The sequence below is a fragment of the Herpailurus yagouaroundi genome, unplaced genomic scaffold, assembly GCF_014898765.1.
Source record: "Herpailurus yagouaroundi ecotype Mexico unplaced genomic scaffold, PumYag 140, whole genome shotgun sequence".
NCBI classification, from domain to species: domain Eukaryota; kingdom Metazoa; phylum Chordata; class Mammalia; order Carnivora; family Felidae; genus Herpailurus; species Herpailurus yagouaroundi.
Genome location: NW_024412395.1, coordinates 58,588,982 through 58,616,777, shown reverse-complemented (window position 1 = coordinate 58,616,777; position 27,796 = coordinate 58,588,982). Strand labels below are relative to the sequence as shown.

Sequence of the window (27,796 nt, the reverse complement as noted above, 5' to 3'; positions counted from 1 at the left end):
TCCTTCCTTCCTTCCTTCCTTCCTTCCTTCCTTCCTTCCTTCCTTCCTTCCTTCTCTTTCTTATCATTGAAAGTAGGTTGAAGGTGTTATGACATTTCACACCCAAATACTGTAGTATGTATATCCTAATAAAAGAATATTCTCAGGGTGCCTGGGTGGCTCAGTCGGTTGAGAGTCCTACTTGGCTCGGGTCATGATCTCATGGCTCATGAGTTCGAGCCCTGCATCAGGCTCTGTGCTGACGGCTCAGAGCCTGGAGCCTGCTTCAGATTCTGTGTCTCCCTCTCTCTCTGCTCCTTCCCCATTAGTCCTCTGTCTCTCAAAAATAAATAAACATTAAAAAAAAGAACATTCTCCTACAAAATTATAATAACCACTATCACACCTATAAAAGTTTATGTTAATAGAATGATATTACCTAATATAATGTCCATGTTCAACTTTCTCTGTCATCCCCCTTAAAAATTGCATAACAATTTTCAATGAAGGATCGCACATTAGATTTTGAGTTTCTTTTTTTTTTTTTTAATTTTTTTTTTCAACGTTTTTATTTATTTTTGGGACAGAGAGAGACAGAGCATGAATGGGGGAGGGGCAGAGAGAGAGGGAGACACAGAATTGGAAACAGGCTCCAGGCTCCGAGCCACCAGCTCAGAGCCCGACGCGGGGCTCGAACTCACAGAGCGCGAGATCGTGACCTGGCTGAAGTCGGACGCTTAACCGACTGCGCCACCCAGGCGCCCCGATTTTGAGTTTCTTAAGTCTTCTTTAAACCAGTACAGCTCCCATGGCCCTATTTATTTTTGTTTAAAAATTTTTTGTCTCTCATGATATTGACATTTTTGAAGGGTTCAGGTCAGGCTTCTGATAGAATGACCAATAATCTGCATTTTTAAAAATTTTACTTTTTCCTGAATGATCAGATTTATGTTACACATTTGACAAGAACACAACATGTTTTTGATGATATTGTGTCCTCATCACATTGCATCCCATCAGGAGGCACATGATATTATTTTGTCTCATTAGTGGTAATGCTAAGTTTGCTTACTTGTTTAAGGTGATCTCCACTAGACATTTTCATGATAAAGATATCTTTTTCTCTTTGAATTTAATAGGGAATCTTTGGGGTGGCAGTCTGAGACTATGTGAATATTCTGTTTAACAACAACCTTTTACCTGGTGGTATTAACATCTGTTGGTGATCCTTGTATATGTTATTATATTGGTAGTTGCAAAATAGATATTATATAATTTACCACTCCTTCTACACGCATGCACGCGCGCACGCGCGCGCGCGCACACACACACACACATATATTATTATTATTATTATTTTTGGTAGAGAGCGAGAGAACACAAGCAGGAGAGAGGGGCAGAGGGAGAAAGAGAGAGCCTGACACAGGGCTTGATCCCTAGACCCTGGGATCATGACCTGAGCTGAAAACAAGAGTCAGATGCTCAACTGACTGAGCCGCCCAAGTGCCCTACTTCTACATTTTTTAAGCTGACATGCTATAAAGAAGCCTGCTTTTTTTGTTCGTTTGCTTTAATATTTTAAAAGTATCATTATGGGCTCATAGGTTCTTTTTTCATAGGACATTTTGACCAGAAGTAAAGTGGTGCTTTTCTGCATATTTTTCAAAGTGGCTAATATATATTTATTATGTATTTTTCTTATATGATACTTCATAATCTGTTGTCTATGTTAAATAAAATATTTTAATAAATACCACAGTATAGAGTTCCATTAAAAACACTTGCCCCTTCACCAACTTTGAGATGTTGTTGTAGTCAGGTTTAAAGCTTCTTTCTTCATTTACCATGGTTAACAACTACGGCCATGATTTATTTTCATTTATGTTCTTTTGGTGACTTCAGCATGAAATTGAATCTGGTATTGTTATTAAAAATTCATTGGGTAAAGTTCCTAGTGATAAAATATCATACACAGAAATATACTTATCTCCCTTTCTTCCCGATAACAATGCACATGCATTTAATGCCTTCTCTGTCTTATTTTAGGATCGAAGATTCAATGATGAAATTGATAAACTAACTGGATACAAGACAAAATCACTCTTGTGCATGCCTATCCGAAGCAGCGATGGTGAGATTATTGGTGTGGCCCAGGCGATAAATAAGATTCCTGAAGGTGCTCCATTTACAGAAGATGATGAAAAAGTAAGTTTTCATGCTTTTGTGACTTGTACTCTCCTTCTTGATCATCGATTGCTCTTCTCCCTGAAAACGACAGGACTTGCATGAATAGCTGTTGGATTAACCCATTCATAGATCAAAGAACTTTTCTTGTGTTCTACAAAATGTAGCAGACGTTTTGAATATTTCATAGAATGTGGTACATTGAATGTGGTACATAGAATGTGAAGCATTGCAAGCTTCAGTAGTATCCTTCCCTGGTCTTTATCTTACTTACACGTAAGCTTTTTTAATTGAGGGTCACACTGCCACCACATATGACCCAAGGGAAGATAGGGATGATGGGAAACAAAACTGTGTTTTGGAAACTCAACACTTCCTCTTGTGTTTTCATAACTACTGCGAAGAATTGTTTTCTCAGTTCTTATATAAAAATCTCAATAAAATGAATGTTACTTAATTGTTATTCCAAATTGCTAATAAAAAGAACATTATTTTTGTCCCTGAAGAGCAGTTGACTTTTGTAGAAGTAATGTATTTTTGTTCTGAAATTTTTAAGTTTTTCACCAGTAGCTTATTCACCAGCTCATATTAAAAAGGAGACTCTTCAAAAAGCTGAAGTTCTTTCTGGCTTTGAAGCTCTTATTACCTTCGTATTGAATAGAATCTGGTGGAATATTTATAATATTTGTGGTAAAAGCAAACTTCAAATTAGTTTAAGTTTGATGACTGCCATACATGTATTTGATTAAAAAGACACTTTATATAATTTAGCCTTCAAGATGGGAAGTTGCTATTTGCTAGTACTAATTAGTAATGCATTACATTAATGCAAATGTTCTGGTATAAAAGGCCAGCATAAAATATGATTATAAGGAGACAAGATTTTTAAGTGAAGAGGGTCCTTTACTGAGGTCATATCTGTAGTTGAATTTGAATAACCCATATCCCAGAAAAGGTTTATAAACCCTGAGAGTATGATAGGACCTCAGATAATTTCCTACTGATTCAGTGAAAAACCACAGTGTGGGGGCACTTGTGTTGGGACTGTAGGAAGCACAAAGATAAATCCCAAATATGTAATGCCATCCTGGAGTGAACAAGGCAGAAAGCAAGATTATCAGTAAGATGATCTATAACATGCTTCTGGAAGAGGTGGCATTTGATCTGACCTCTCAAGAAAGCATAGGTTTTCATAAGACAGAGTCAGGTAAGAAGGTGAGGGCATTTAGGGATGTATAAAATGTAGCCTACCTCATTCACTAAGCAAATGTTTCCATGGAATGTACAGATAAAGCAAAAATGTTACTTTGTGCATTTGCACCAACGGTGACAGAATCTTATAATCATGTGCCTCTTATAAGGATTCAGACAAAAGGATTAGAGTTTTGTGTTTTTTTCAAACATCCCACTACCTGCCCACGACATCTCCCAAATGGTTTAGCTTATGGATGGTATTCCTGCCTTCACTCTGCCTCCTTCACTTGAAAGGATCCTCTTGTATATTTCATTCTCATCTCTGATTGCACTTCTGTCAGATTTGTTTTCTGGACTTCTCTCAGTGGATTTATACTTACGGCCTAAGGCTTCATGAGCTCTGAATGATTTAGAGGGAAGGTCTGCCCAGGGCTTTGTCTTGAAGAGCATCCGCGTTTAGCTCTACTGAGAATGAGGGCTGGGATGGAGTTCCAGCCCCGCTAAGGACAGTGCCCTGCTTTGGGTGAGACACTTAATCTTTGACTCTCAGTTCTCTCCTCTGTCAACTATACTATTCACCATTTACAGCATGAGAATTCAATAAGATCATAAATAACAAATACTTTGTAATATAAGAAACTAGGTAAATATAAAACATAAATTCTTATTTCTAAATTATCATTTTTCCAAGAACTTTAAATGTTCTTCTGTATTTGTCACTTATTCCCAGGCAACTTATCTCTTAGATTCAACCTCAACTGAATATTACATTTGCTCCATGTGTTAGGTTTTTATCCTTTGCAATTTTCCTATGTGTCCAGAATAGCATTTTATTTTTTAGTCTCTATAATTCCCTCACCTGACTTAAAAACCCTACATTAAAAAAAATTACAAAAGTTAAAGCTAAAAACCCTACTCTAGTCTTATTTCTTGGAAGAAGTCTTACCAGTTTGAGCGAGTTAATTATGTTCATACAGGTGACACTAGATGGAGAATATTTTATCTCAACTTGTGTGTCTGGATATTGTTCTTCCCTACAAGGATTCTATACATGAAAAAAGCAGAAAAAATCTATAAGTGATTAATGGGAAAGAACAAGATCTAGATACTTCTTTCAAATAAGAGAAGACATTGTGGCATAATGGCTGCAGATAGGCCTGGCAACAGCCTACCCTGGTTGAAACTCCAACTCCGCCATAGCCTGTGTAACCTTGGGCAAGTTGTTTTGCTTTTCTGTGCTCCAATTTCCTCCTCTAGGAAGAGAGATGATAATAATAATACTTATCTCATGAGGCTATAGAGGGATTATATGAGAGAATACAGGGATAGAACTTGGAAGAGTGCTCAGCACATAGTAAGCCCTCATAAAAAAAAATAGCTCTTACTGACAACACATTAATACATGTGAGATACAGTCTGGTCTCAGTTAAAAATTTAGTTCCATATAAATTGTCTAGAAGTTTTTATTATGGATAGCCTATATGCCAGTCCCACTCTTGGAGTTACAACAATGAAATGAAGGATCTACTTCTTTATAAATTCACATTTGTCTTGTGGGATTGTTAATGCACATAGTATTTTACTTGGCACAAGTAAAAAAAAAAAGTCTTGGCACAAGACAATGCTTCTACTAATTTGTAGTCTACTTTATAATGTAGAATTATTTCTTACATATATGTCCACGTGTGAATGTAGTCTATATTTGCCATTTTTAGGGATTATGAGGTTTTTTTTTTCTTTTTCTACATAGCATAGTTTGCTTAATCATTGTCCCATTACTGGAAATTTGGGTTGTTTCTGGTTTTTCACTAATTCAAATAGCTCCTGAATGAGCATCTTGGACAAATTACCTTTTTCTTCTGTGTTATTTCCTTGGGGTATATTCCAAAGACTGAAGTTACTAAGTCAAAGGGCAAGAAAAGTTTTATAGCTCTCATTCCAAGATACAGATAGCTTTCAGGAATATTGAACCTATTTATAATAGTAGTAGAATGCATATACCTTTTCTTGCAGAGCCCTGCCAACTTTGTGCAATTCACATTTTAAAACTCAAATTAGTTTTCTTTGGTCTGTTAGGCAGGCTTCAGACAACCTCCTCCCATATTCACCGGTATAAACTTAGTTTCAGTATTGCCTGCAAGTAAGGAAACAAGGAAGCCCAGTGCTCAGTGCTGGGTAGGGGGCTCCTGATACGATAGCATTTGAGGCAGGTTCAAGTCTTTGCCCTGCTGCTTATTAGCTGAGTGACCTTCAGCAAGTTGCTCAATTTTTCTTGGCCTCAGAACCTCCATAATAGCGTTGTTGTGAAGGGTAAAATAGATTATTGGTGTAAAGCGCTTAAGGTAGCACTTACAGCAAATGAACTTCATGAAATCTCATCATCTATTTCAAAGCCAAACACATAATTTGAATCTATTTGTTATTTTATTTATACACATAACTGCTATGTCATTGTTCATATAGGTCATGGTAAATTTGTTGCATATTTAGCCTAATATGATTTGTATCTCCTGATTTCTTAAAATGTCAACTTCTGGAGACTATCAGTTGTGTTGTGTTTGGTGTAATTCCAAACATTTTGCGATATGAGAATCAGTAAATTATTTGCCTGGGATAAATTGAAAATTAAATGTGGGATATTCATTTCTGGACTATTTTTGTATCTAACATAATTGTGCATAGGATCATATTGTGTCTCTTGAAAATTCTATGCCTGTATTTCAATGGCTGTGCTGTATCATATTCATGGAAAAGGCTGGAAAGGTCATCAAGATCATTTCCCACCAACCTTGCCCTCATCCTCAGGAATCTTTACCTGACAGGTGGTCATCCAGACTCTGCCTAAAAACTTCCCTTTCAATGACTTTAAAATCATCATACTCTTTAAAGTGCTTGCATAATTAGCAATAATTTTATCAGCAGTGGTTAGAGTTTAAGTGAAATAATAGTCTACCATAAGAACATATTAATAATTTAAATTACATACTGACAAATTACTAGTTTGGTAATTCACGTTGGAAGTGCACACAAAGGCAGATCATACAAATGAGAGGATTGGAATTTCTTGGTTCACTTCATGGGTTTCTAGCAAATGTCCCTGTTTTTCAGTGATGTGTATAAGCCAGCTGATTTAAATGGTATGACTACACTCCTTGCATCTAATTAATTTATCACTTTGTTATTCTTGGGTGAGTAAAGACAGGCATTATTTTGAAGAATAAAATAATGATAGTTGGATGGGAGCAAACATTGGTGATCTATCAAGATGTAAGGGCAGGCCTGATGAAACCTGGGGTATGAAAATGAACATGGGCTCTTCTCTGTCCTTCCCAGCTTGCCTATACCTGGTCCCCAAAGGAGCCATTCTTACTGCAATGTTGCATAAAGAATATGTCCATTGCATTTACTTTCCAACAGCTGACATATAAGCAGTTGTGGCTTGAAGTTCTTTGGCTAATCTCTACAGGGTTTCTTCAGCGTATGGTCACCTCTCTCCAACTCATGATTCAGAGTGTTCAGCTACCCTGCTGCTCTTCTTTGTGCCAGCATGTTCAGACACCCTGCAGAACTGGGATGCAGCCAACTGAACTTGGCTGCTGGGACTGGCCACATTCCAGGAATCCGTTATGGGTGATGCTGCCCTACCAATTGGTGTTGAGGATGGTGCACAGATGATGCTAATAAGACTTGCAGAAGCTGGAGCTTTGTTACTTGCAACAGGCTTGAGCCTCACAGCCAAATAATGGGAAGGATTTGATAAGCTCTTGGCTTTACATTTTTTAGCTATTCTTGATTGTGCAAAGGCTAATGTTTAAGATCATGGTGCGATGTCAAGGGTGCAAAAGGTATTACAGTTCACTGTAGTAAGAGAGATGTTGAATACATTGTGCTGATAGGAGTGAAAAACTGGGGGTCCCAGAAGAATGAATGCAGCTCACAGATGTGTGACTTGCATGGAATTTGACTGGCATAAAATTGATTTTTTTTGGAAGTCCGTAGACATGGCCACAAGCTTTAGTTCTGCCATAATAGCTAATCCCCAAACAACTAGTGAGTTTAATAAAATCGACTTAATGGAAGCAAGATGGACAGATTTTTTTCTGTCATCTTCTGAAGAGTTAGTTTCTACACAAAGGTACTTTTCAAAAAGTTAACATTTTTTTAAAATCTCCTGGTATACATGGCTAGTGGTATTGCAATTCTGCCAGGCAGGTTTATGTGTTTTCTATTAATGTTCTATTGTCTTTTGGACACTCAAATGCTAAACAAACAGTGAATTAACTAATTATAAGAAGTGGCCTTTGTGTTCTTACCTCATTTTGCCCCTTTTCTACCTATATTCCACTCCAGTTAAGTTAGATTTTCAAACCTGTTGCAATAAAATTATAGTTAAAAATCAGTGCCTAGCAAAAAGATTTTAGAATTCCTGGCAGATGGCTCATGATTTCAAGTTATATTTGATCAATAAGATTTCAGTCCTAGAAAAGTTTAGATTAAATCTCATAATTTGTTGATTGCAATACTTTATCTACATTTCAACTGCCTAGTCATTGCACTATTTGCCTTTTAACAGCTATTACCCAGGTCCCATATGATCACTGTGAAACTACCAGAGCTTCAGAGACTCATTTGTTCATGTTCTAAGTGTTCCCTGGACTATATCTGACTGAGAGTTTCAGAAACAAGCAAGATCTGCATGAAAACCATTACCAACACAGTCCTTGTCAGAACTCAGGTTAAACTTCAGGGAATTTTTTCGGTTGGAGAAATATTGTTGTGGACTTCTGGCTCTATTCTCTGCCTCTTGCATAGGCAGTCTAACTTTGGGGTAAGAAGTCAGGTCTACTTGTCGGGGACCTGTTTAAGGGTTCGCATTCAATAGAAAATGGTCACTCTATTCCGGATTTGGCCTTGTGCTTTACTTATATTCATATCTAATTGCAAAAGGTCTCATCTTCTTAATACTTTTCTGAGGTTTAAGTCCTATTCTGACATCTCTGATTTAAGTAGGCCCTACTCCAAAAGTGATTATCGTTTGTCCTTAATAGTGGTTCCTAATATTTTATAGTTTAACATTTTTTCAGATGTCCTCAATGATTGCAGTTGGATTTTGACTAACAATTAATTTAGAGAATATGCAGTGATCAGATTATCAGGAAGTAAAAAAAAAAATTAGTAATACAACAATTGACAAAATGAAGGACAGTGACTACATGGTGCATTTTGCATTTCAGATGCAAATAATGCTTGGCATGCTTGCAAATTTATAAGCCTCTTGCAAAAATTCTGATGTCTTCAGATAATCCCAGCATTTGTAATTTCTTACTTTCTTGGTTTCTCAATTTCTGAGAGTTACCAAGGAGATGGTACGTGCTTGGATGTGACATCCTTCTATGTCTTTCCATATACTTTGCAAAACATTGTAAGGTAGTTTGCATTTATCAGGAACATGAAATAGCAGGGACACAAAATAAATGAACTAGATAATTCAGAGGGCTATCACTGTTCCAATGCAGAATGGAGAGAATTTTGAGTGATCATTGATCCAAACATTATTCTTACCAGCTTAATAGTGTTCACCATGTGGAGGAACTATTCACTCATTCGCTACTTACTGAGTTTCTACTTAGTAGAACACTACTATGTTTGAGGCACTGTTCCCAGTACTGGGGTTAAACTGATTAAGACGGACAAAGATTTCTTCTCTCTCCGAGCTTAATTCTTGTGGTAGAGACAGACAATAAGCGAAATATATATGTAGGTATATAATGTAGCTTTAAGTAGTGATTAGATGTATAATTTTTATGATTTAGATAATTCAACAATTTTTTCCTGTACCTTTTACTTACATGAGTAAGGGCTACATATCACAAGGGCTTACATGAGTAAGGGCTTACATATCACAAGGGCTTATGATAAAATAATGGCTTTTAGTAGAGCGCAAGATTTCATCCAAAGCTTCTTCTCAAATAACTATGATAAATTGTGATGGACTCTTCAATTGAATCTATCTTTTTTCCTCTGAACTCCAGGTGTTCACATAAGGTGTGAGTTCCTCTAGGCTGCTTAGGTGTTAACCTTGAAGTACAAGACACCGTTGTCTTTTTATTGTGCTCGCCTCAAGTATCATTGTGCTGCATCTGCTCATGAGTATCAGGCTGTAATCTTGTTATCAATCTACCATCACCTGAACTGGGGACATTAAGAGACTTGACGACCTTAAATCTGACCCCACCAGTCTGGAGATATATAGGGCTGGACGGACAAGACTCTAGGGGCATCTGGGAGGGAAAGGTCAGGAGTGAGAGGAGTTTAGTGCATTTTGGTTTTCAGGGACCAGTACATCCATGGCTTCTACTAGCTGGCAGAAAATGAAGTACTCTTACTAGTCAAGCCACTTATAAAAGTGGAAAATGACAGAAAACTGTCTTATAAACTCTATCTCTGATTTATACATGGCTTGGACAAGGGAGGATGATACACAATCACAGATCAGAAATAAATAAGCACTTGGTGGCAGGAAGAATGATTACTAAAGAACAAGAACAGGGTGTTGTGGATTCTTATTCAGTGAAGATTTCAAATTAAGACAGATAACTGTCTTCTTTGAATAACTATTCTAGTGTTATTGTCTGAATAAAACAGCAAGGTTTCTTCTTTTCACCTTAAGGCTGAAATACGTGAATTGGAATTTTGAAAACTTAAATTCTTTTTTGAGTAAAAGTGAAATTTAGTTGAATTCCAAGTACATTAAGCATCTTGGTCTTTCTTGTTTTATTTTCCTTTCTTTTTATGAAAGATTCTTTTCATTTTTTTAAAGTAAAAAATTTTTATTTTTATTTATTTTTTTCACCATTTTATTTGTTTTTTAAAATTTACATCCAAGTTAGCATATAGTGAAATAATGATTTCAGGAGTGGATTTCTTAATGCCCCTTACCCATTTAGCCCATCCCCCCTCCCACAACCCCTCTAGTAACTCTCTGTTCTCCATATTTAAGAGTCTCTTATGTTTTGTCCCCCTCCCTGTTTTTATATTATTTTTGCTTCCCTTCCCTTATGTTCATCTGTTTTGTCTCTTAAAGTCCTCATATGAGGGAAGTCATATGATTTTTGTCTTTCTCTGACTGACTTATTTCGCTTAGTTCCATCCACATGGTTGCAAATGGCAAGATTTCATTCTTTTTGATTGCTGAGTAATACTCCATTGTATATATATACCACATCTTCTTTATCCATTCATCCATTGATGGACATTTGGGCTCTTTCCATACTTTGGCTATTGTTGGTAGTGCTGCTATAAACATTGGGGTGCATATGCCCCTTTGAAACAGCAAATCTGTATCCCTTGGATAAATACCTAGTAGTGCAATTACTGGGTTGTAGGGTAGTTCTATTTTTAGTTTTTTGAGGAACCTCCATACTGTTTTCCAGAGTGGCTGCAACAGTTTGCATTCCCACCGGCAGTGCAAAAGAGATTCTCTTTCTCTGGGTCTTTGCCAACATCTATTGTTGCCTGAGTTGTTAATGTTAGCCATTCTGACAGGTGTGAGGGGGTATCTCATTGTGGTTTTGATTTGTATTTCCCTGATGATGAGTGAAGTTGAGCATTTTTTCATGTGTTGGTTGGCCATCTGGATGTCTTCTTTGGAGAAGTGTCTGTTCATGTCTTTTGCCCATTTCTTCACTGGATGATTTGGTTTTTGGGTGTTGAGTTTGCTCAGTTCTTTATAGATTTTGGGTAGTAACCCTTTATCTGATCTGTTGTTTGCAAATATCTTCTCCCATTCTGTCGGCTGCCTTTTAGTTTTGCTGATTGTTTCCTTCTCTGTGCAGAAGCTTTTTATTTTGATGAGGTCCCAATAGTTCATCTTTGCTTTTGTTTCCCTTTCCTCTGGAGATGTATTGAGTAAGAAGTTGCTGCGGCCAAGGTCAAGGAGGTTTTTGCCTGCTTTCTCCTCGAGGATTTTGATGGCTTCCTGTCTTACATTGAGGTCTTTCATCCATTTTGAGTTTATTTTTGTGTATGGTGGAAGAAAGTGGTCCAGTTTCATTCTTCTGCATGTCACTGTCCAGTTTTCCCAGCTCCACTTGCTGAAGAGACTTTCTTTATTCCATTGGATATTCTTTCCTGCTTTGTCAAAGATTAATTGGCCACATGTTTGTGGGTCCACTTCTGGATTCTCTATTCTGTTCCATTGATCTGAGTGTCTGTTTTTGTCCCCATGCCATACTGTCTTGATGATTACAGCTTTGTAATACAGCTTGAAGTCTGGGATTGTGATGCCTCCTGCTTTGGTTTTCTTTTTCAAGATTGCTTTGGCTATTTGGGGTCTTTTCTGGTTCCATACAAATTTTAGGATTGTTTGGTTGTAGCTCTGTGAAGAATGTTGGTGTTATTTTGATAGATATTGCATTGAATATGTAGATTGCTTTGGGTAGTATTGACATTTTGACAATGTTTGTTCTTCCTATCCAGGAGCATGGAATACTTTTCCATTTTTTTTGTGTCTTCTTCGATTTCTTTTGTAAGCTTTCTATAATTTTCAGTGTATAGATTTTTCACCTCTTTGGTTATATTTATTCCTAGGTATTTTATGGTTTTTGGTGTACTGTAAATTGGATCTATTCCTTGATTTCTCTTTCTGTCACTTCATTGTTGGTGTATAGGAATGCAGCTGATTTCTGTGCATTGATTTTATATCCTACAACTTTGCTGACTTCCTGGGTCAGTTCTGGCAATTTTTTGGTGGAATCCTTTGGATTTTCCATATAAAGTATCATGTCATTTGCAAATACTGAAAGTTTGATCTCCTCCTGGCCAATTTGGATGCCTTTTATTTCTTTGTGTTGTCTGATTGCTGAGGCGAAGACTTCCAATATGATGTTGAATAACAGTGGCAAGAGTGGACATCCCTGTCTTGTTCCTGACCTTAGGGGGAAAGCTCTCAGTTTTTCCCCATTGAGGATGATATTAACATTGGATCTTTCATATATGGCTTTTATGAACTTGAGGTATGATCCTTCCATCCCTACTTTCTTGATGAAAGATTATTTTCTAATTGTAAGAGTAATGCAAGCTTATCATAGAAAATTTGCAAAGTACAAAAATAAAGGGAAAACTAAAATCACCCAAAATCTTAACTTTTACACATAATTCTGTTAATATTCTTGGTGTATTTCCTTATATTTACTTGTTTTTGCCTATAAATAAAGATATAATTCCAAATTTGCATCATGGGGTATAATGGTATTTTATCATGCTTTAAACAATTCTTTAAGAAGGTAATTTATGTGTCTGCATTATGTTCTACCATGTAATTGTACAAGAGTTTAATTTTTTAAAATGCCTTTTTTTTAATGTTTATTTATTTTTGAGTGAGACAGAGACAGAATACCAGCAGGGGAGAGGGAGAGGGAGAGGGAGAGGGAGAGGGAGAGGGAGAGAGGGAGAGGGAGAGGGAGAGAGAAACACAGAATCCAAAGCAGGCTCCAGGCTCTGAACTGTTGGCACAGAGCCCCATGCGGGGCTCGAACTCATGGGCTGTGAGATCATGATCTGAGCCGTAGTCGGACGCTTAACTGACTGAGCCACCCAGGTGCCCCTATACAATAGTTTAATCTTTTTTTCCCCCTCGACGTTTAGATTGTTTCAAAAATTATGTTATAATAAAATTGCAGCTAATGAACTTCTTTATAAATAAATCTTGGACTCCATCTTAGGATTGCTGTTTTGTAGGCCAAAAATATTGGTAATTTTCTATGGTTCAAACTGATGCTTAGGGTTACAGGGTCAAGGAGTTTGAACATTAATAATTTTTTACAACAACCTTATTGTGGGATAATTCCATACCATACAATTCATTTATTTAAAGCATGCAATATTTTTTTTTTTTTAATTTTTTTTTCAACGTTTTTATTATTTATTTTTGGGACAGAGAGAGACAGAGCATGAACGGGGGAGGGGCAGAGAGAGAGGGAGACACAGAATCAGAAACAGGTTCCAGGCTCTGAGCCATCAGCCCAGAGCCTGATGCGAGCCTGACGCGGGGCTCGAACTCACGGACCGCGAGATCGTGACCTGGCTGAAGTCGGACGCTTAACCGACTGCGCCACCCAGGCGCCCCGCATGCAATATTTGTAGAGATGTATAACCATCACCACACTCAATTTGTGAAAATTTTTATTACTCCAAAGGAAACCCTGTACCCATTAGTAGTCGTTTTCATTTGCCCCCAGCTCTCTGTCTTAGACAACTATCAATATACTTCCTGGCTTTATGGATTTGCCTATTTTTGACAATTTGTAAAAAGGAATCATACAATATGTGGTCCTCAGTGACAGGCTTCTTTCATTTAGCATAACGTTTTCAGATTTATCCATGTTGCAGCATATATCAGTGCTACTTCATTTCTTTTTGTGACTGAATAATATTCCATTACATGGATATATGCATTTTATTTATCCATTCCTGAGTTGACAGACATTTGTTTCTCCTTCTCAACTATTATGAATAATACTGCTGTGAACGTTTGCATGCTAGTTTTCATTTTTCTTGGAGAATGTACCTAGGAGTGGAATTGCTGGGTCACATGGCAACTCTGATATTTAACCTTTTGGGGAACTGACTGTTTTCAAAAATGGATGCACTATTTTACATTTCCACCAGCAATGTATGAGTGTTCTAATTTCTCCACATCCTTGCCTGTATTTATTATTATTGGTGTTTTTGATTAGAGCCATCCTAGTGGGTATGAAGTGGTATTTCATTGTGGTTTTGATTTGCCTTATCCTGATAGCTAGTGATGTTGAGCATCTTTTAATGTGGTCATTGGTAGAACATTTATTTTTAAGGTTCATGATAAATTTCACCCATTTTTCTCTCCAGAAAATGGAGTTACTTTATGATGCCAATAGCCATATGTCAACTCACTGAAACTTTACCAGCTTCGACATTATAATTTTTACAAATTACATTCTTTTGATTTCTTTTTTTTTTCATTGTAGTTAAATCCATGTTAGTTAACATAGAGTGTAATGATTGTTTCAGGAGTAGAATTTAGTGATTAATCACTTACATTATAACACCCAGTGCTCATCCCACCAAGTGCCCTCCTTAATGCCCATCACCCATTTAGCCCATCCTCCCATCCAACACCCTCCAGCAACCCTTAGTTTGTTCTCTGTATTTAAGAGCCTCTTATGGTTTGCCTCGTTTTCTGTTTTTATCTTGTTTTTTGTTCCCTTTCCCTATGTTCATCTGTTTTGTTTCTTAAATTCCACATATGAGTGAAATATGGTAATGGTCTTTCTGAATGACTTATTTTGCTTAGCATAATACATTCTAGTTCCATCCATGTTGTTGCAAATGGCAAGATTTCATTCTTTTTTGATCGCCATCACCAAGTAATATTCCCATGTATGTGTGTGTATGTATATATACCACATCTTCTTTCTCCATTTGTCAGTCTATAGACATTTAGGCTCTTTCCATAATTTGGCTGTTGTTGATAGTGTGGCTGTAAACATTGGGCTGCATGTACCCCTTCCTATCAGCATTTTGTAAATACCTAGGAGTGCAATTGCTGGGTCATAGGGTAGCTCAATTTTTAATTTTTTGAGGAACCTCTGAAGTGTTTTCAAGTAGCTGCACCAGTTTGCATTCCCACCAACAGTGCAAAAGTGTTTCCCTTTCTCCACATCCTTGCCAACGGCGGTTGTTTCCTGAGTTATTAATTTTAGCCATTCTGACAGGTGTGAGGGGGTATCTCATTGTGGTTTTGATTTGTATTTCCCTGATTTTCAGGTGTATGTTAGCCATCTGGATGTCTTCTTTGGAAAAATGTCTGTTCATGTCTTTTGCTCATTTCTTCACCGGATTATTTGTTTTTTGGATGTTGAGTTTGCTCAGTTCTTTATAGATTTTTGATACTAACCCTTTATCTGATATGTCATTTGCAAATATCTTCTCCCATTCCATTGGTTGCCTTTTAGTTTTGTTGGTTGTTTGCTTTGCTGTGCAGAAGCTTTTTATCTTGATGAGGTGCCAGTAGTTTCTTTTGATTTCTAATTTCACTTTATTTCCACTCCTTTGATTTATTCTGTGTTTGCATTCCACAATAAACTAATTAACCATTGATCTAAGTTAATATATTTTTTTAATTAGAAAAAAAAGCTAGCATGAAGCAAACTGGCCTAAGTTTGTTTGGTCACACACAACTATTAGGTTGTTCATAATAGCACCTAGGTACATCATAATAGTTGCCAAAAAGTTTGCAGTAAGTAGGAGTTGGAGTTGACTACTAACTGTCAAATAACTTTGCAAATTTGCTGCTTGGTTTTAATGAAAGAAGATCTCAGACGAAATTCTGATGCATATCAAGACATTTATTTAAACAAAAAATTTATTGACAAGTCAGGTCACATAGTTCAGACACTGTTCAGTAAGCTTTATGAAGTCCACGTTCTCTTCATTTAAGGTGATCAAAACACCACTTGCAAGTTTCAAAAGCAGAATCCAGTTGCTTTTGTGGTGGACATCAGGCAACCAGAATCCTTTGACCAGATGGATGGCAGGACTGGATAGCCTCAGGGTCCATCCCAATGAATACAAGTTTGGAATTTTCTAGATTTTTATACCTTATTAATAAAAGAGTTGGAGGGATGTCTCTAGAATATTATTACCAATACACACATCCTGCATACCACTCATTTCAGTAATTATCATCCATATTTATATATGTTGTGCTAATTTCTAATTTCACCAGTAAAATTCCATTTTTAACATTGGCAAAGCACCATGCTATTAATGGCAGGTAAAGCTCTCTGGAGCACCTGTAATAGACACATTTGGAGTATGGCTTTCTGATTACCTTGGAGGGTGAATTCTTGATGGGGCAACTGCCTCTTCTTCAATGGCATATCAAACCTGTTCCCTTCCACATGCACATAATTTCACATTATCTTTGCTAAAGGAAAAGCACATTTTATACATCAAAACAGCATGGAGTATCTCTCAGTGTTTGTTTGTTTTTTTTCCTTCAGAAAGAGAACAAGGAAATAAAACCATTTATTAAGTGCCTACTCTGTGATTAGTGCTTTGCATACATTATCTCATTTAATCTCCAACAATCCTGTGGGTAGTGGTTATCATCTTCATTTTATGGATGGAAAAATGAAATGTGAGAGATTTTAATAATGTGTCCAGGATCACTTGGTTTGTAAGTAGTAGAAGTGGGCATTGTCTCTGCCTGTCCATCTTCTTATGGCACATTGGAATGCTTGGAGGACCCTTATTATTTTTGTATTACGGCGTCCTTGCTTTGGAGACTCATGAATGCATAGATAGAGCTGTACTTGATGTACATGCATAGGTGGTTAAATCAATGTGAAATTCTACATATTTAATAGATTTCAGGGAGAGTGTGTGACTGAGGAAAACGTGATTTCTAAATTACAGTGCTGGAGGCATTCTGGCCTTTCATAAATATCTGTGACCAAGTTTAAGCTTTATGTCTGGAAGAAAAATAAAAACACTAACAGGCTAATGAGTTGAGAATTATTAAAAAATAGTGATGACTTTGTACACATACAACTATGAAGTAGATACTTTAATATTTTCCTTTTACTCCAGTTTGCTGTTTCACTGATAAATAAAACATTTTACATTTATGGTTTTTAATGTACTTTTTCCCTCCTCAGGATGAAAAAGAGGTGAGGATAAGTATGACTATAGCTTTCTTTTGCTTTTTGCAAGTGAGAATTTGCAAATAGTGTTCAATTTCACTGAGCAGCAAAGTGAGGTGTTCCAGTGAATTATCTCTAGCTGAGAGGGTTTTTTTTTTTTTAATGTTTAGCAAAATTGTGGAGTATGCTGTTTAAATGAAGCTACACTATATTCTTGCAGAATTTCAAATGGAATATAAGATGACTCTGTAGCACACTTCATAATTTTTACTTTAAATAATGTATTAATTTTTAAAATATACTTGGATATTTATTTTTTCCTTTCTTTTTTCTTTCTTTTTTTTTTCTGTATTGGAAGTAGAAATGAAGCCATTTCTTTTTGTCATTTTCCATTATTTCCTTTTATTTCTCCCACATGTGCCCTGGATAATATCCTGGCTAGATATGATTGTAGGCTATTTTCACTGGCAGATTCTGATTCCATTGCCAATCAGCAACAATAGGAGCATTGTCCCCACCCCCTTCATATTCTGCACACTCCATTTAGAAATGAGAAAAAATCTCAAAGGTAGGCACTACTATATTACCAAAGCAGGCAGCAAATTCCCCCCGGGGAGGCCCTGAGCTGGAGTGAGAGCATGTTAAGAGGGGGAGAAAGTAATGAACACTTTTGAAAAATGAGGTTATGTAAGTTAGAGCTGCCCAGAGATGCTCTGAAGGTCTATTAGACACAGTTCTTGAAAAGGGGTTTAAATGAAACTAAAATGCAATAACAAAAGTCTCTCACTGGAGAGAATTTAAAATGATTCCTCAGAATTAATTGACACTATCAGAAAGCTGGAACATGCTTGTCTGTCTGAAAAGTGTTTGGTGTTTTGGAAGAATTACTGTCTATGGCATATAATAAGTGACTGGGAAATCAATACCTTTTCTTTAAAGCTGCCACCTAGTTTGTAGCACTGGGTAATTATGTCCACCATGGCATTCTGGGAAGTCTTAGTTCCATTTTCAGTGCTTGACTATTTGGTATACTTCATTTCCAAAAACCTGTCCATATCAGTTGTCTTTCTGTCTCTTTAATTTTTTTTTTAATATTTATTTATTATTGACAGCCAGAGACAGAGCATGAGCATGGGGTGGGCAGAGAGAGAGGAAACACAGAATCTGAAACAGGCTCTAGGCTCTAAGCTGTCAGCACAGAACCCGACATGGGGCTTGAACTCACAAGCCGCGAGATCATGACCTGAGCCGAAGTCAGACGCTTTACTGACTGAGCCACCCAGGCGCCCCTCTTTCTGTCTCTTAAAAAAAAAAAAAAAAAGTATACCTTTAAAAAAAATTTTTATGTTTATTTTTGAGAGAGAGAGAGAGAGAGAGAGAGAGACAGAACACGAGTGGGGGAGGGGCATAGAGAGAGAGATAGAGAGAGGGGGCGGGGGGACACAGAATCCGAAGCAGGCTCCAGGCTCTGAGCTGTCAGCACAGAATCCGACACAAGGCTTGAACTCAAGAACCACGAGATCAAGACCTGAGCCGAAGTTGGACGCTTAACTGACTGAGCCACCCAGGCACCCCAAAATGCATTTCTAATTAATTTTGCAAATCCTTTAATACTGACATTAATTTTGTTTGTCATGGTCTCTAAATGGTGCTTGTGGTTTAATGTAACTGAAATTTGTTAAAGGCATTTTGTCCAACTTTCTATTTCCAAACACAGAATGAGGTTTGAAAATAAGCTGTGAATTATTCTCTCCTGTTGTGAAGACAGAGAATCACAATCCTTGGATGAACCTTTAAGTGTCCATTGCTCCTTTTCAGTGTTTGACTCTAAATTTATTTTAAAGCCTCAGTTTAGCAATTTGACGTGATGCTTTCATGATTTGGATAGTCATGAGACCTGATGGGAGTTTGCTGTTACTCTTCTATTAACCTCTGAGACAGGGTGATAGAATTATTATTGTCTTTTTAAGACTGGCAATAAATTCATTTTATTCTAGATCCAGAATGACCACTGTTTCAAGATTTGATTCTGATACTTGTGGTTTGTTGCCATGGGAATTTCTGTTGCTTTAGCTTTAAAGACCCATCCAGTTGAAAACAAAACTGTGTAAATTATGGCAAACTTCTGGTCTGCAGCATGGATTTCTTAACTAGATGAAAACTGGAATCCAAACTGCTTCTTCCTTTCATGTCTTTAAATTGTTGCCAGGGGGAAGATTATGCACAGATCATTGGGTTAAGCAAGGGTTATTGTTCCCCCTACCATGCACAGAAGTAATAAGTCATTCTCCTTGAAATTACATCTTCACTAGGACCAGTATAGAAAACATAGTTCTATTTGTGCTGGAAGTACAAGGTCACAGCCATTCACATAGAAGATGATCCTTCACAATTATTCCCAGAAAAATACTTTGGAAAAATACTCTCTGCTCTTCATGGTTCAATGATGTACAATGTTTATACTGAACTTGTTATGGGTACTAAAGCCAGGGAGCTTATCCAACAGACAGACCTGTGGTCTGGTGCTATATTTAGCAAGACAGTCAACTGGAAGTTGATAAGATACATGCCACTTCATTCCGTTTAGTATCTTAAAAGCTGTTGGCAACATCAATCGTTATAGTAACATCAAAATTTACATTTGCAGAGACTTTAACCCATATGGTTCTGTCAGTATTCTTATGAGATAGGTAAGACAGTTGTTAAATTTTTTATTACAGATGAGGGCTGCTGGGTGGCTCAGTTGGTTGAGCTCAGGTCATGATCTCACGGTTCATGGGTCCCAGCCCTGCATTGGGCTCTGTGCTGACAGTGCAGAACCTGCTTGAGATTCTCTGTCTCCTTCTCTCTCTGCCCTACCCCTGCTTACTCACTCTCTCTGTCTCAAAAGTAAATAAATAAACTTAAAAAGTTTTTGTTACAGATGAGGTGACTGCAGCCTATCCCATCTAGCAAGAAATTAATAGTGGAATTGGGACGTTAATGTGCTTTTCTCTCCTTCTGCCTGGCTTATCATTTTTTGTAAACAGTGCATTGACTATTCTCACTATTTATAGAGGACAGCTCAAAGCAAAGAGTACCTGTTGGGTTAATTGTAGAAATTATGATATTTAATATGCCACAATGTATACCTAACTAATCAGTAGGAAATGGAAGATCATAAAAATGAAATCACAGTTCTTCATGTATGATGAACGAGTTGTTAAAGACATAAAGGTGACATAAGAATCTTACCTGATTAATCCTCATGGAAAATTGCTAAGAACCATCTGCTCTGAATGTGTGAAAATCATAGAGAGCAAAGATACTTGAGAAATTATTTTGTTCAAACTTTCACTTTACATCTAAGAGCGAGAGACAGAGATACAGAGGGAGAAAGAGAGAGAAATTCAGAGATTTTAAATTATTTGCTCCAGGTTACATGATTAGAAAATGACAGAGCTAAGAGCTGAATCTGTATCTTCAAACTCTGATGTTTCTGGGCTTTACTCTACGCCATACTGTTGTTTGGCTGTCTGTGGGGAGAGGGTCAGACAACACTGGTGGTCCCATTCAACTCTGGTACCCTGGTGGGCAATACCACATGGGTAGCTTTATTTTATGGGTAGGAAAATTTTTATTGAAGAGTGTCCCCAGAAACAATTAGTATGTCAGTGGCATAATGTCTCCCAAGTGCTCCTTGCCTGTCTTCTCACAGATGTAGGAGCCTACAGTATTTCTGCTTCCACAATAGAAAAGATTTGTGGAGAATCATCTATATATTTCAGCCCCAAGAGCTGAGAATGAAAAAAAAAAAAAGGTGAAGAAAAAAAAAGAATCTCCGTTCTCCAGTCAATAATGAAGTAAAGTACATATTGTCATGTTCTATAACAATCTCAGTCATGCTGGAATCACATCAAAATACTTAGGTGAGATTTTAGACTGGCATACTTTTGACACTCTTAAGATGATATTTGGATAGAGCAAGGTTATATTGTGTCAAAGTAAGGAATCCTCAAAAAATTGGTATGTAAATCAGTAGTCTGCTTGGCTTAACCTCAAAAGGGTGCTGCAACTATTTAACTATCTACTGTGAACATTGATTTTTGATAGTTAACACAATGAATTTAAGAGTAAAAGGAACCTCTGGAATAAAACTCTATGTGGAACATACTCTTAAGAACTAAAAGAAATAGAAGTATTGGTGAAAATGGGCTATGGATAAGTAGGAGGCACATGTTTATTGGAAAGGCAAATAGTATTAATGTTAAGAATATTTTAGTAACTTCTCTTTATCATTTCACTACATAAAACATTTTGTTTCAAGTGTTTTTTCTGCAGGCATTTTGGGAGAATTAAAGCCAGAAGACACCCTGGAATCTTGTTCTACCCTTAGCCCCCATCCCAATTCTGGGAAATTTTTGTTTTCCACTTTATTAATTTTTATACTATTTGGAAACTTTTAAACTTTGTATTACTTTTATTTTTGGAATGAATCTTGCTTGGGTGTGTATTATTGTTTTGATATATTGCTAGGTTCAGTTAGCACTTGATAAATGGAATTGATGTATAGCTTTTTCATACTATTTCTAACTCTACTATTGTTATTAAGATTATTTAAGCATATTATTTACAAAAAACAAAAAAAGGGGCGCCTGGGTGTCTCAGTCAGTTGGGTGTCCAACTTCAGCTCAGGTCATGATCTTGCAGTCCGTGAGTTCAAGCCCTGTGTCGGGCTCTGTGTTGACAGCTCAGAGCCTGGAGCCTACTTCAGATTCTGTGTCTCCCTCTCTCTCTGCCCCTCCCCTGCTCATGCTCTGTCTCTCTCTGTCTCAAAAATTAAAAAAAAAAAAAAGATTATTCAAGCATATTATTTTAAAATTAGGGGAAAAGCAGTAAAATATTATTTAGTGTATTATAACTGGGAAGCCTCCAAAGGGTTATCAGATATGTCCCCAAAAGCATTATTATAAATGAGTTTTATTCTAAGTGTAAAGTGTTATTTACAGAAGAGTTAGAAATTTGATTAGGGTCTCCTGTGCAGTCTGAAGTTGAGAATAAGAGATTTTATTATAACCCAAATGTCCTTCCCCCATCTCTCTAATAAATACTCAATTGAAAAAGAAACTCCTGAAACTTACAGGAAGAAGATGATCCTTTTCCTTTAGGTAGATGTTTTGCAGCATTTAAAAAAACTCATGCCTTACTAAGAATCTACAAGAATCCTACTTGACTGGCCAGGAAGATAATGCTGGATGAGCATTTCTACAGTTTGTTTTATGGAAACAGTACATATATTTTCATTTCCAAATATAAAACTATATTATATTTTAAATGTTTTTTCAAACTATTCTCTCAAAAGCTTAAACTCTGAAAATTACCACTGTAAATTTTTATAGTAAAAATCGTAAATTGTGTTGTTCATCAACTGCATGACTTAAAAGGCAAAAGTGTCACTTTTGTGACTTTAAAGGTGGAATCACAACGTCTGAGATGCAGAAAACTCAACATACAAGTGAATTCTCATTGACTGAATAGTTATTTGATTGGAATAGTTCATGTTTCCTTCTGAGATGAGTGCATGATTACTAACCATATATAGTTTGTAGTAGGTTAAGTTTACCCCCAGCCTCACCTGTCTCCACTGGTGCTGGGATGAAGTTCACCTGAGAAAAAATGTTTTGTTTATAAATATTATATATATAATAATTATTATATCTTACATTATATATGATATATTTAATTTTTTTAAACCTGAAACTCTACTAGTGTGTTTTAGGTTGGATCAAAATGTCACACAGTTGATTTTGTCTCTCTCCTCCCTCCCTTCTTCTGCATCTTGTTCCTTAAAGGACTTGAGACAACTGATGGGAAATACTGGGATGTGAATAAAAGTCTCATTGCCAGATGAGGTAATGAGCTGGAAGTTTTCTAGGGCTCTTTTTTCAATGCAGATTTTGGGAAACATAAGGTCTCAAGCTGCTTGGATGTTATAGTAATTTCTGACTACATTCGGTCTTGACCAAAATGTGTCATTGTTCCACCATCTTTCTGACGTGATATGGGACTGGAGAATTCTACTGAACTGCTAGTATTGAGATAGATGCAACCTGTTCTCAGGTTGAAGGAACTTTGGACCAGAGGCAGTGACTTACTGAGAATGCAGAGAACAAATAACACTATTCAAAGAGATAAAACGTTTTGCGATCTGCCAACCAGGAAAGCTACTTTCTCAAAGTGGGAAAATCCATCAACTATAATGAAGAGCCTTGCTAATGTGTAAGTATTACTGTTAGGAGTTTGGCCCTAGTGGGTCAGTTAGTGGATCCATTTCCACACTGTGTACATGTGTAAGTCCCTGATTTATGCATGAAGGAATTCACAGAAAGAAATCCTCTGTTTTACAGAGGAAATGAGCTTTCATTTCCTTTCTTATTCATAGCTTACCTTGGGGTGTGATAAGAAGATTTAGCCCTGGGCAGAGTATTCCTCGGAAGTTCATTCATTCTGTGCTATGACTAATAGCTTTTTCTCATAACCACATCAAGAATTGATACTGCTTTAGGAAACAGCATTCCACATCTCTAGTGAACTGCTTATCTTTCTTGAAGCAGAGTGAATTGCTCTTATTGTCTTTTTTATGTATTTTCTGATGTAATAGAGGCGCTAAGGCTATTGACTGCCTTAGACTGTCTGATGGATACTGAGGACCATTGAACAGTGCGCTGTGCAGAACAACTGAATCAGACTCGGAGCGCACCAAAGTTCAGTGGGCAAGCCTATTTTGCCATCCTCCCTGAGATATCATACTGAAATTTTGCAAGCAGAAGTGATGCATTTATATGTACAGAGAACGCACTAACCCTGGTGTATCTGGAAGACTTTGGTTAGTTTTGAGCAAGGGAAAAATGATGAGGCTACGGAAATCAAAAAGATTTCAGAGACTCTAACTTCATTACATTTCTTGCCCGCACGCTTGTTGTAAGAACAGGCTTTCTCCACAACTGCTGTCTGTGAACTTCAGCTTGACCAGCTAGCCCTTTGACTTCTAGCACTAATTCTTGTCTTAATCCTAGAGCCACAGACCGTGAAGAGAGCATGGACTCCTGCATGAGGCCTAGACAGTTCAGACTCTGTGGCAAGGCCAAACAGAATTTGTAGGGCTCAGTGCAGAATGAAAATGATTGGCCTCTTGTTAAAAACATTATTAATAATTTTATGAAGAATTCTTAGTAATGTGACAATAGAGCATTAAACCAAGCTTAGGACTCATGTAAGCATGCAGTGCTATGCAACTGCACCGATTGGATGTCCGGGAAGCTGGCCTAGCTCATTGGTCTGGAAATACAGACAGAAAGGGATTTGCTTTCAGTTTACAGAGTTTAGGAAGCAATAATAGAATGGATACATTTTGTTTATGGCATCTCAGAATATTAAACTTTTTAAAAAAATTTTTTGTAATGTTTTTATTTTATTTTTTGAGATAGAGAGAGACAGAGCATAAACGGGGGAGGGTCAGGGAGAGAGGGAGACACAGAATCTGAAGTAGGCTCCAGGCTCTGAGCTGTCAGCACAGAGCCCCATGTGGGGCTCGAACTCACGGACCACGAGATCATGACCTGAGCCGAAGTCGGATGCTCAACTGACTGAGCCACCCAGGCTCCCCTCAGAATATTAAACTTAAGGAAATGACTGAATTTCCAAGGTGGATGATCGTGATTTGCACTCCTTTATGTAGTAGAAGCAAACTCTTGTTTTCTGAGAAGTTTTGCAGGATAGATCGAATTATTTCTTATTTGTGCCAGCCTCTAGGTCAGGCAGGGCCATGGAGGCATTGAGAGGTGACTCCCTGAGGCTCAGTTTGAGAATAGGTGACGTTCTCAAATTCCTGGGATAATCATAGAAGGCTGAAGGTCAATGTTTTGTTTATGGCTGATTTGCTTTCATTAGGGCTTTAGAGTGAAGATTCTTTTTTTTTTTTTTACATTTATTTATTTATTTTTGAAAGAGAGAGACAGAGCACAAGTGGGGGATGGGCAGAGAGAGAGGAAGACACAGAATCTGAAGCAGGCTCCAGGCTCTGAGCTGTCAGCACAGAGCCCGACGCAGGGCTGGAACTCACAAGACCTGAGCCTAAGTTGGACGCTCAACCAACTGAGCCACCCAGGCGCCCCTAGAGTGAAGATTCTTATTTATTTATTTATTTATTTATTTGAGAGAGACAGAGCACTAGTGGGGGAGGGGCAGAGAGAGGGAGACACAGAATCCTAAGCAGGCTCCAGGCTCTGAGCTGTCCGCACAGAGCCCGAAGTGGGGCTTGAACTAATGAACCAGCAGCTCATGACCTGAGCCCAAGTTGGATGCTTAACCAGCTGAGCCACCCAGACATCCCTAGAGTGAAGATTCTCACAAAACTTAGAAGAGATGAGAAAACATTGCCTCACAAGATTTGGTGTGTGTCAGTGGTGGCACCCAGTGACTTCTCATGCTTAACTCACTAGGAATCATGTTTTAGTTACTCTTCTCACTAGTGATTAATTTTACACAGCCAGTCAGTTTTTAATGGGTGGACTGTGACAAAGGAGGAAAAAGCATTAACTTTTCTGAGGGAATGTTCTAGAGCCATTGAAAAGCTAGTAAAAGAATATCGCCTGGTTCTTTTTGCAGTAATACAAAGTATTAAGCAAAAAATAAAAACATAAAATAAATGATAAAAATTAAAGCACAGCAGAGAAATTTCTTCTAAAGTTCCATAAGAAGAAAATAGACCTTATCTTTTTAATGCAATAGTTACACATAGAATATTTGTTTCCAAACAAAATAATTCTAGAGACAATAGTCTATTTTCTTTCTTTTCCCCTTCATTTTCTATTTATCTAACAGTTACATAAAACACCTATTTATTTCTGATGAGAAAAAAATAGCTCATGCAGGGATATGAAACTAACATTTATGGAATGACTCACTGTGTTAGACACCTTTGTATGTAGCATCTCTATTTTATGCAACTACCCAGTTTGTTCATTGTTGCACTTAGAGGTAAGGAAAATTTGGTTTCAAACAGTAAACATTTTACTACTGAATGTTCCTCAGAATAGTGATTCTGTAAGTTGTTCTGTGATAGTCAAATACTTGGGGAAACGCTTGATTTTATCAAGCATTAGGGAAGATGAGAAAACTTGGAGTATATAATTTTTCTTTGCCCTTTCCACTCTTCCTCCCCATGAGAGTTAGAAGGTTCTGTGGCCTTCAGTACTGACTGTAGGAAAAGCTGCTGTCAGAAATAATAAAGAAAATTGAATCAACTGTAGGAGCATAGACATCTGCAAGCTGGTGGGGATATACTTAGGGGACAGAGGATTTTCGTGGAATCCTTGAGATTTTACTATGTAAGCAGATATCAACGGGTAAATTTGCCTTTGTTTGCAAATATACTCAGAAGGATGTAATTTTAGGAATGTTTATTGAAAAAAACTGGACACTAAGTATTATTTTCAGTTTTCAAAGTTAACATTTTAATTTCCAAGATTTGAATCAGTTATCAAACTACAGTTCTTTCAGTAAAATTAAAGTGCTTGTGTACTCTGTAAAATCTGAAAGATAGGACTATATTAGATTAGGTAAAAAACAGGATCACCATAATATAGAAGAAGGCTTCTTACCTGATACAGTCAGGACTGGTAATTGGTTAGTCACACCCAAAATTCATTGATGTAATTATATACCTCTTAAACATTTTATTTTAATTTAAAATTAATGCATATTCATTGGATAATCTTTTTTTTTTTTAATTTTTTTTTCAACGTTTATTTATTTTTGGGACAGAGAGAGACAGAGCATGAACGGGGGAGGGGCAGAGAGAGAGGGAGACACAGAATCGAAAACAGGCTCCAGGCTCTGAGCCATCAGCCCAGAGCCTGACGTGGGGCTCGAACTCACGGACCGCGAGATCGTGACCTGGCTGAAGTCGGACGCTTAACTGACTGCGCCACCCAGGTGCCCCTTCATTGGATAATCTTATCTCGTTGGACAAGCATTTTCTTTGTGGATCCACTAACTAGAAAATCACTTTGTTTTCCTTAGATAAACCACACCCATAATGCATTATCTATGATTGACCATTTAGTTTGATTTCAAATGGAGCTAGAGTTAAGAGGAACTTGTGAAGAAATCTTAAGGGATGTAGAATCTTTGTAGACTTTTATGATTTTTCTCTAATTTTTTACAACTGTTTTATCCACATGTAACTTGAGAGCTCTTATCAAACTCTCTGGATTTCAACTTAATTTTCTTAGAAAAAATAATTATTTTTTACTTTTTTAATATTTATATTTAAAATTTTTATATTTACATTTTATATTTTATATTATATTTATTTTTAAATTTTGTATTCATATTTAAAAATATTTTAATTAGTTTTTTTGTTTATGTAGTAAAAACATATTTGGACTTACAATAACAAGAGCAACAGACCTAAACAGGTTTGAGAACAAATACAGTTGACACTTGATAAGCAAACACAGCTAGTGGGAGCCGGTGTATGCGGGAGTATTGGGTTCCTGGCCACAGCCTTGCAGCATGCCATAGGTATGTCTGTGTCATCTTCCACATTGAGACATTCAGGAAAGTGGGAATTCAAGCTCCTACCATTGAGCTAATCCACTCTTAATTCCCTTCCCTTCTTCTTAGCCATGTAACATAAACAGGTTTGGGAACAAACTGTGGCAATCCATTAATAAGATTTAGTAATGTTAAAATTCAGTACTCAAAATGAT

At 37.0% G+C, this 27,796-nt stretch overlaps 1 protein-coding gene across 3 annotated transcripts in view; it reads left to right on the top strand.

Moving 5' to 3' along the window:
• The window catches only part of PDE11A (phosphodiesterase 11A), a 378,310-nt gene that overhangs the window by 53,364 nt on the left and 297,150 nt on the right, over positions 1-27,796 (top strand). For all 3 annotated transcript variants that reach the window (XR_005790395.1, XM_040475481.1, XM_040475482.1), the window contains exon 2: positions 2,026-2,184. Coding sequence is in view for 2 of the 3 variants with exons in the window: in XM_040475481.1 (XP_040331415.1) it covers positions 2,026-2,184 (159 nt within the window). In the remaining variant the exon portion in view is untranslated. The remainder of the gene's footprint in view (positions 1-2,025; positions 2,185-27,796) is intronic.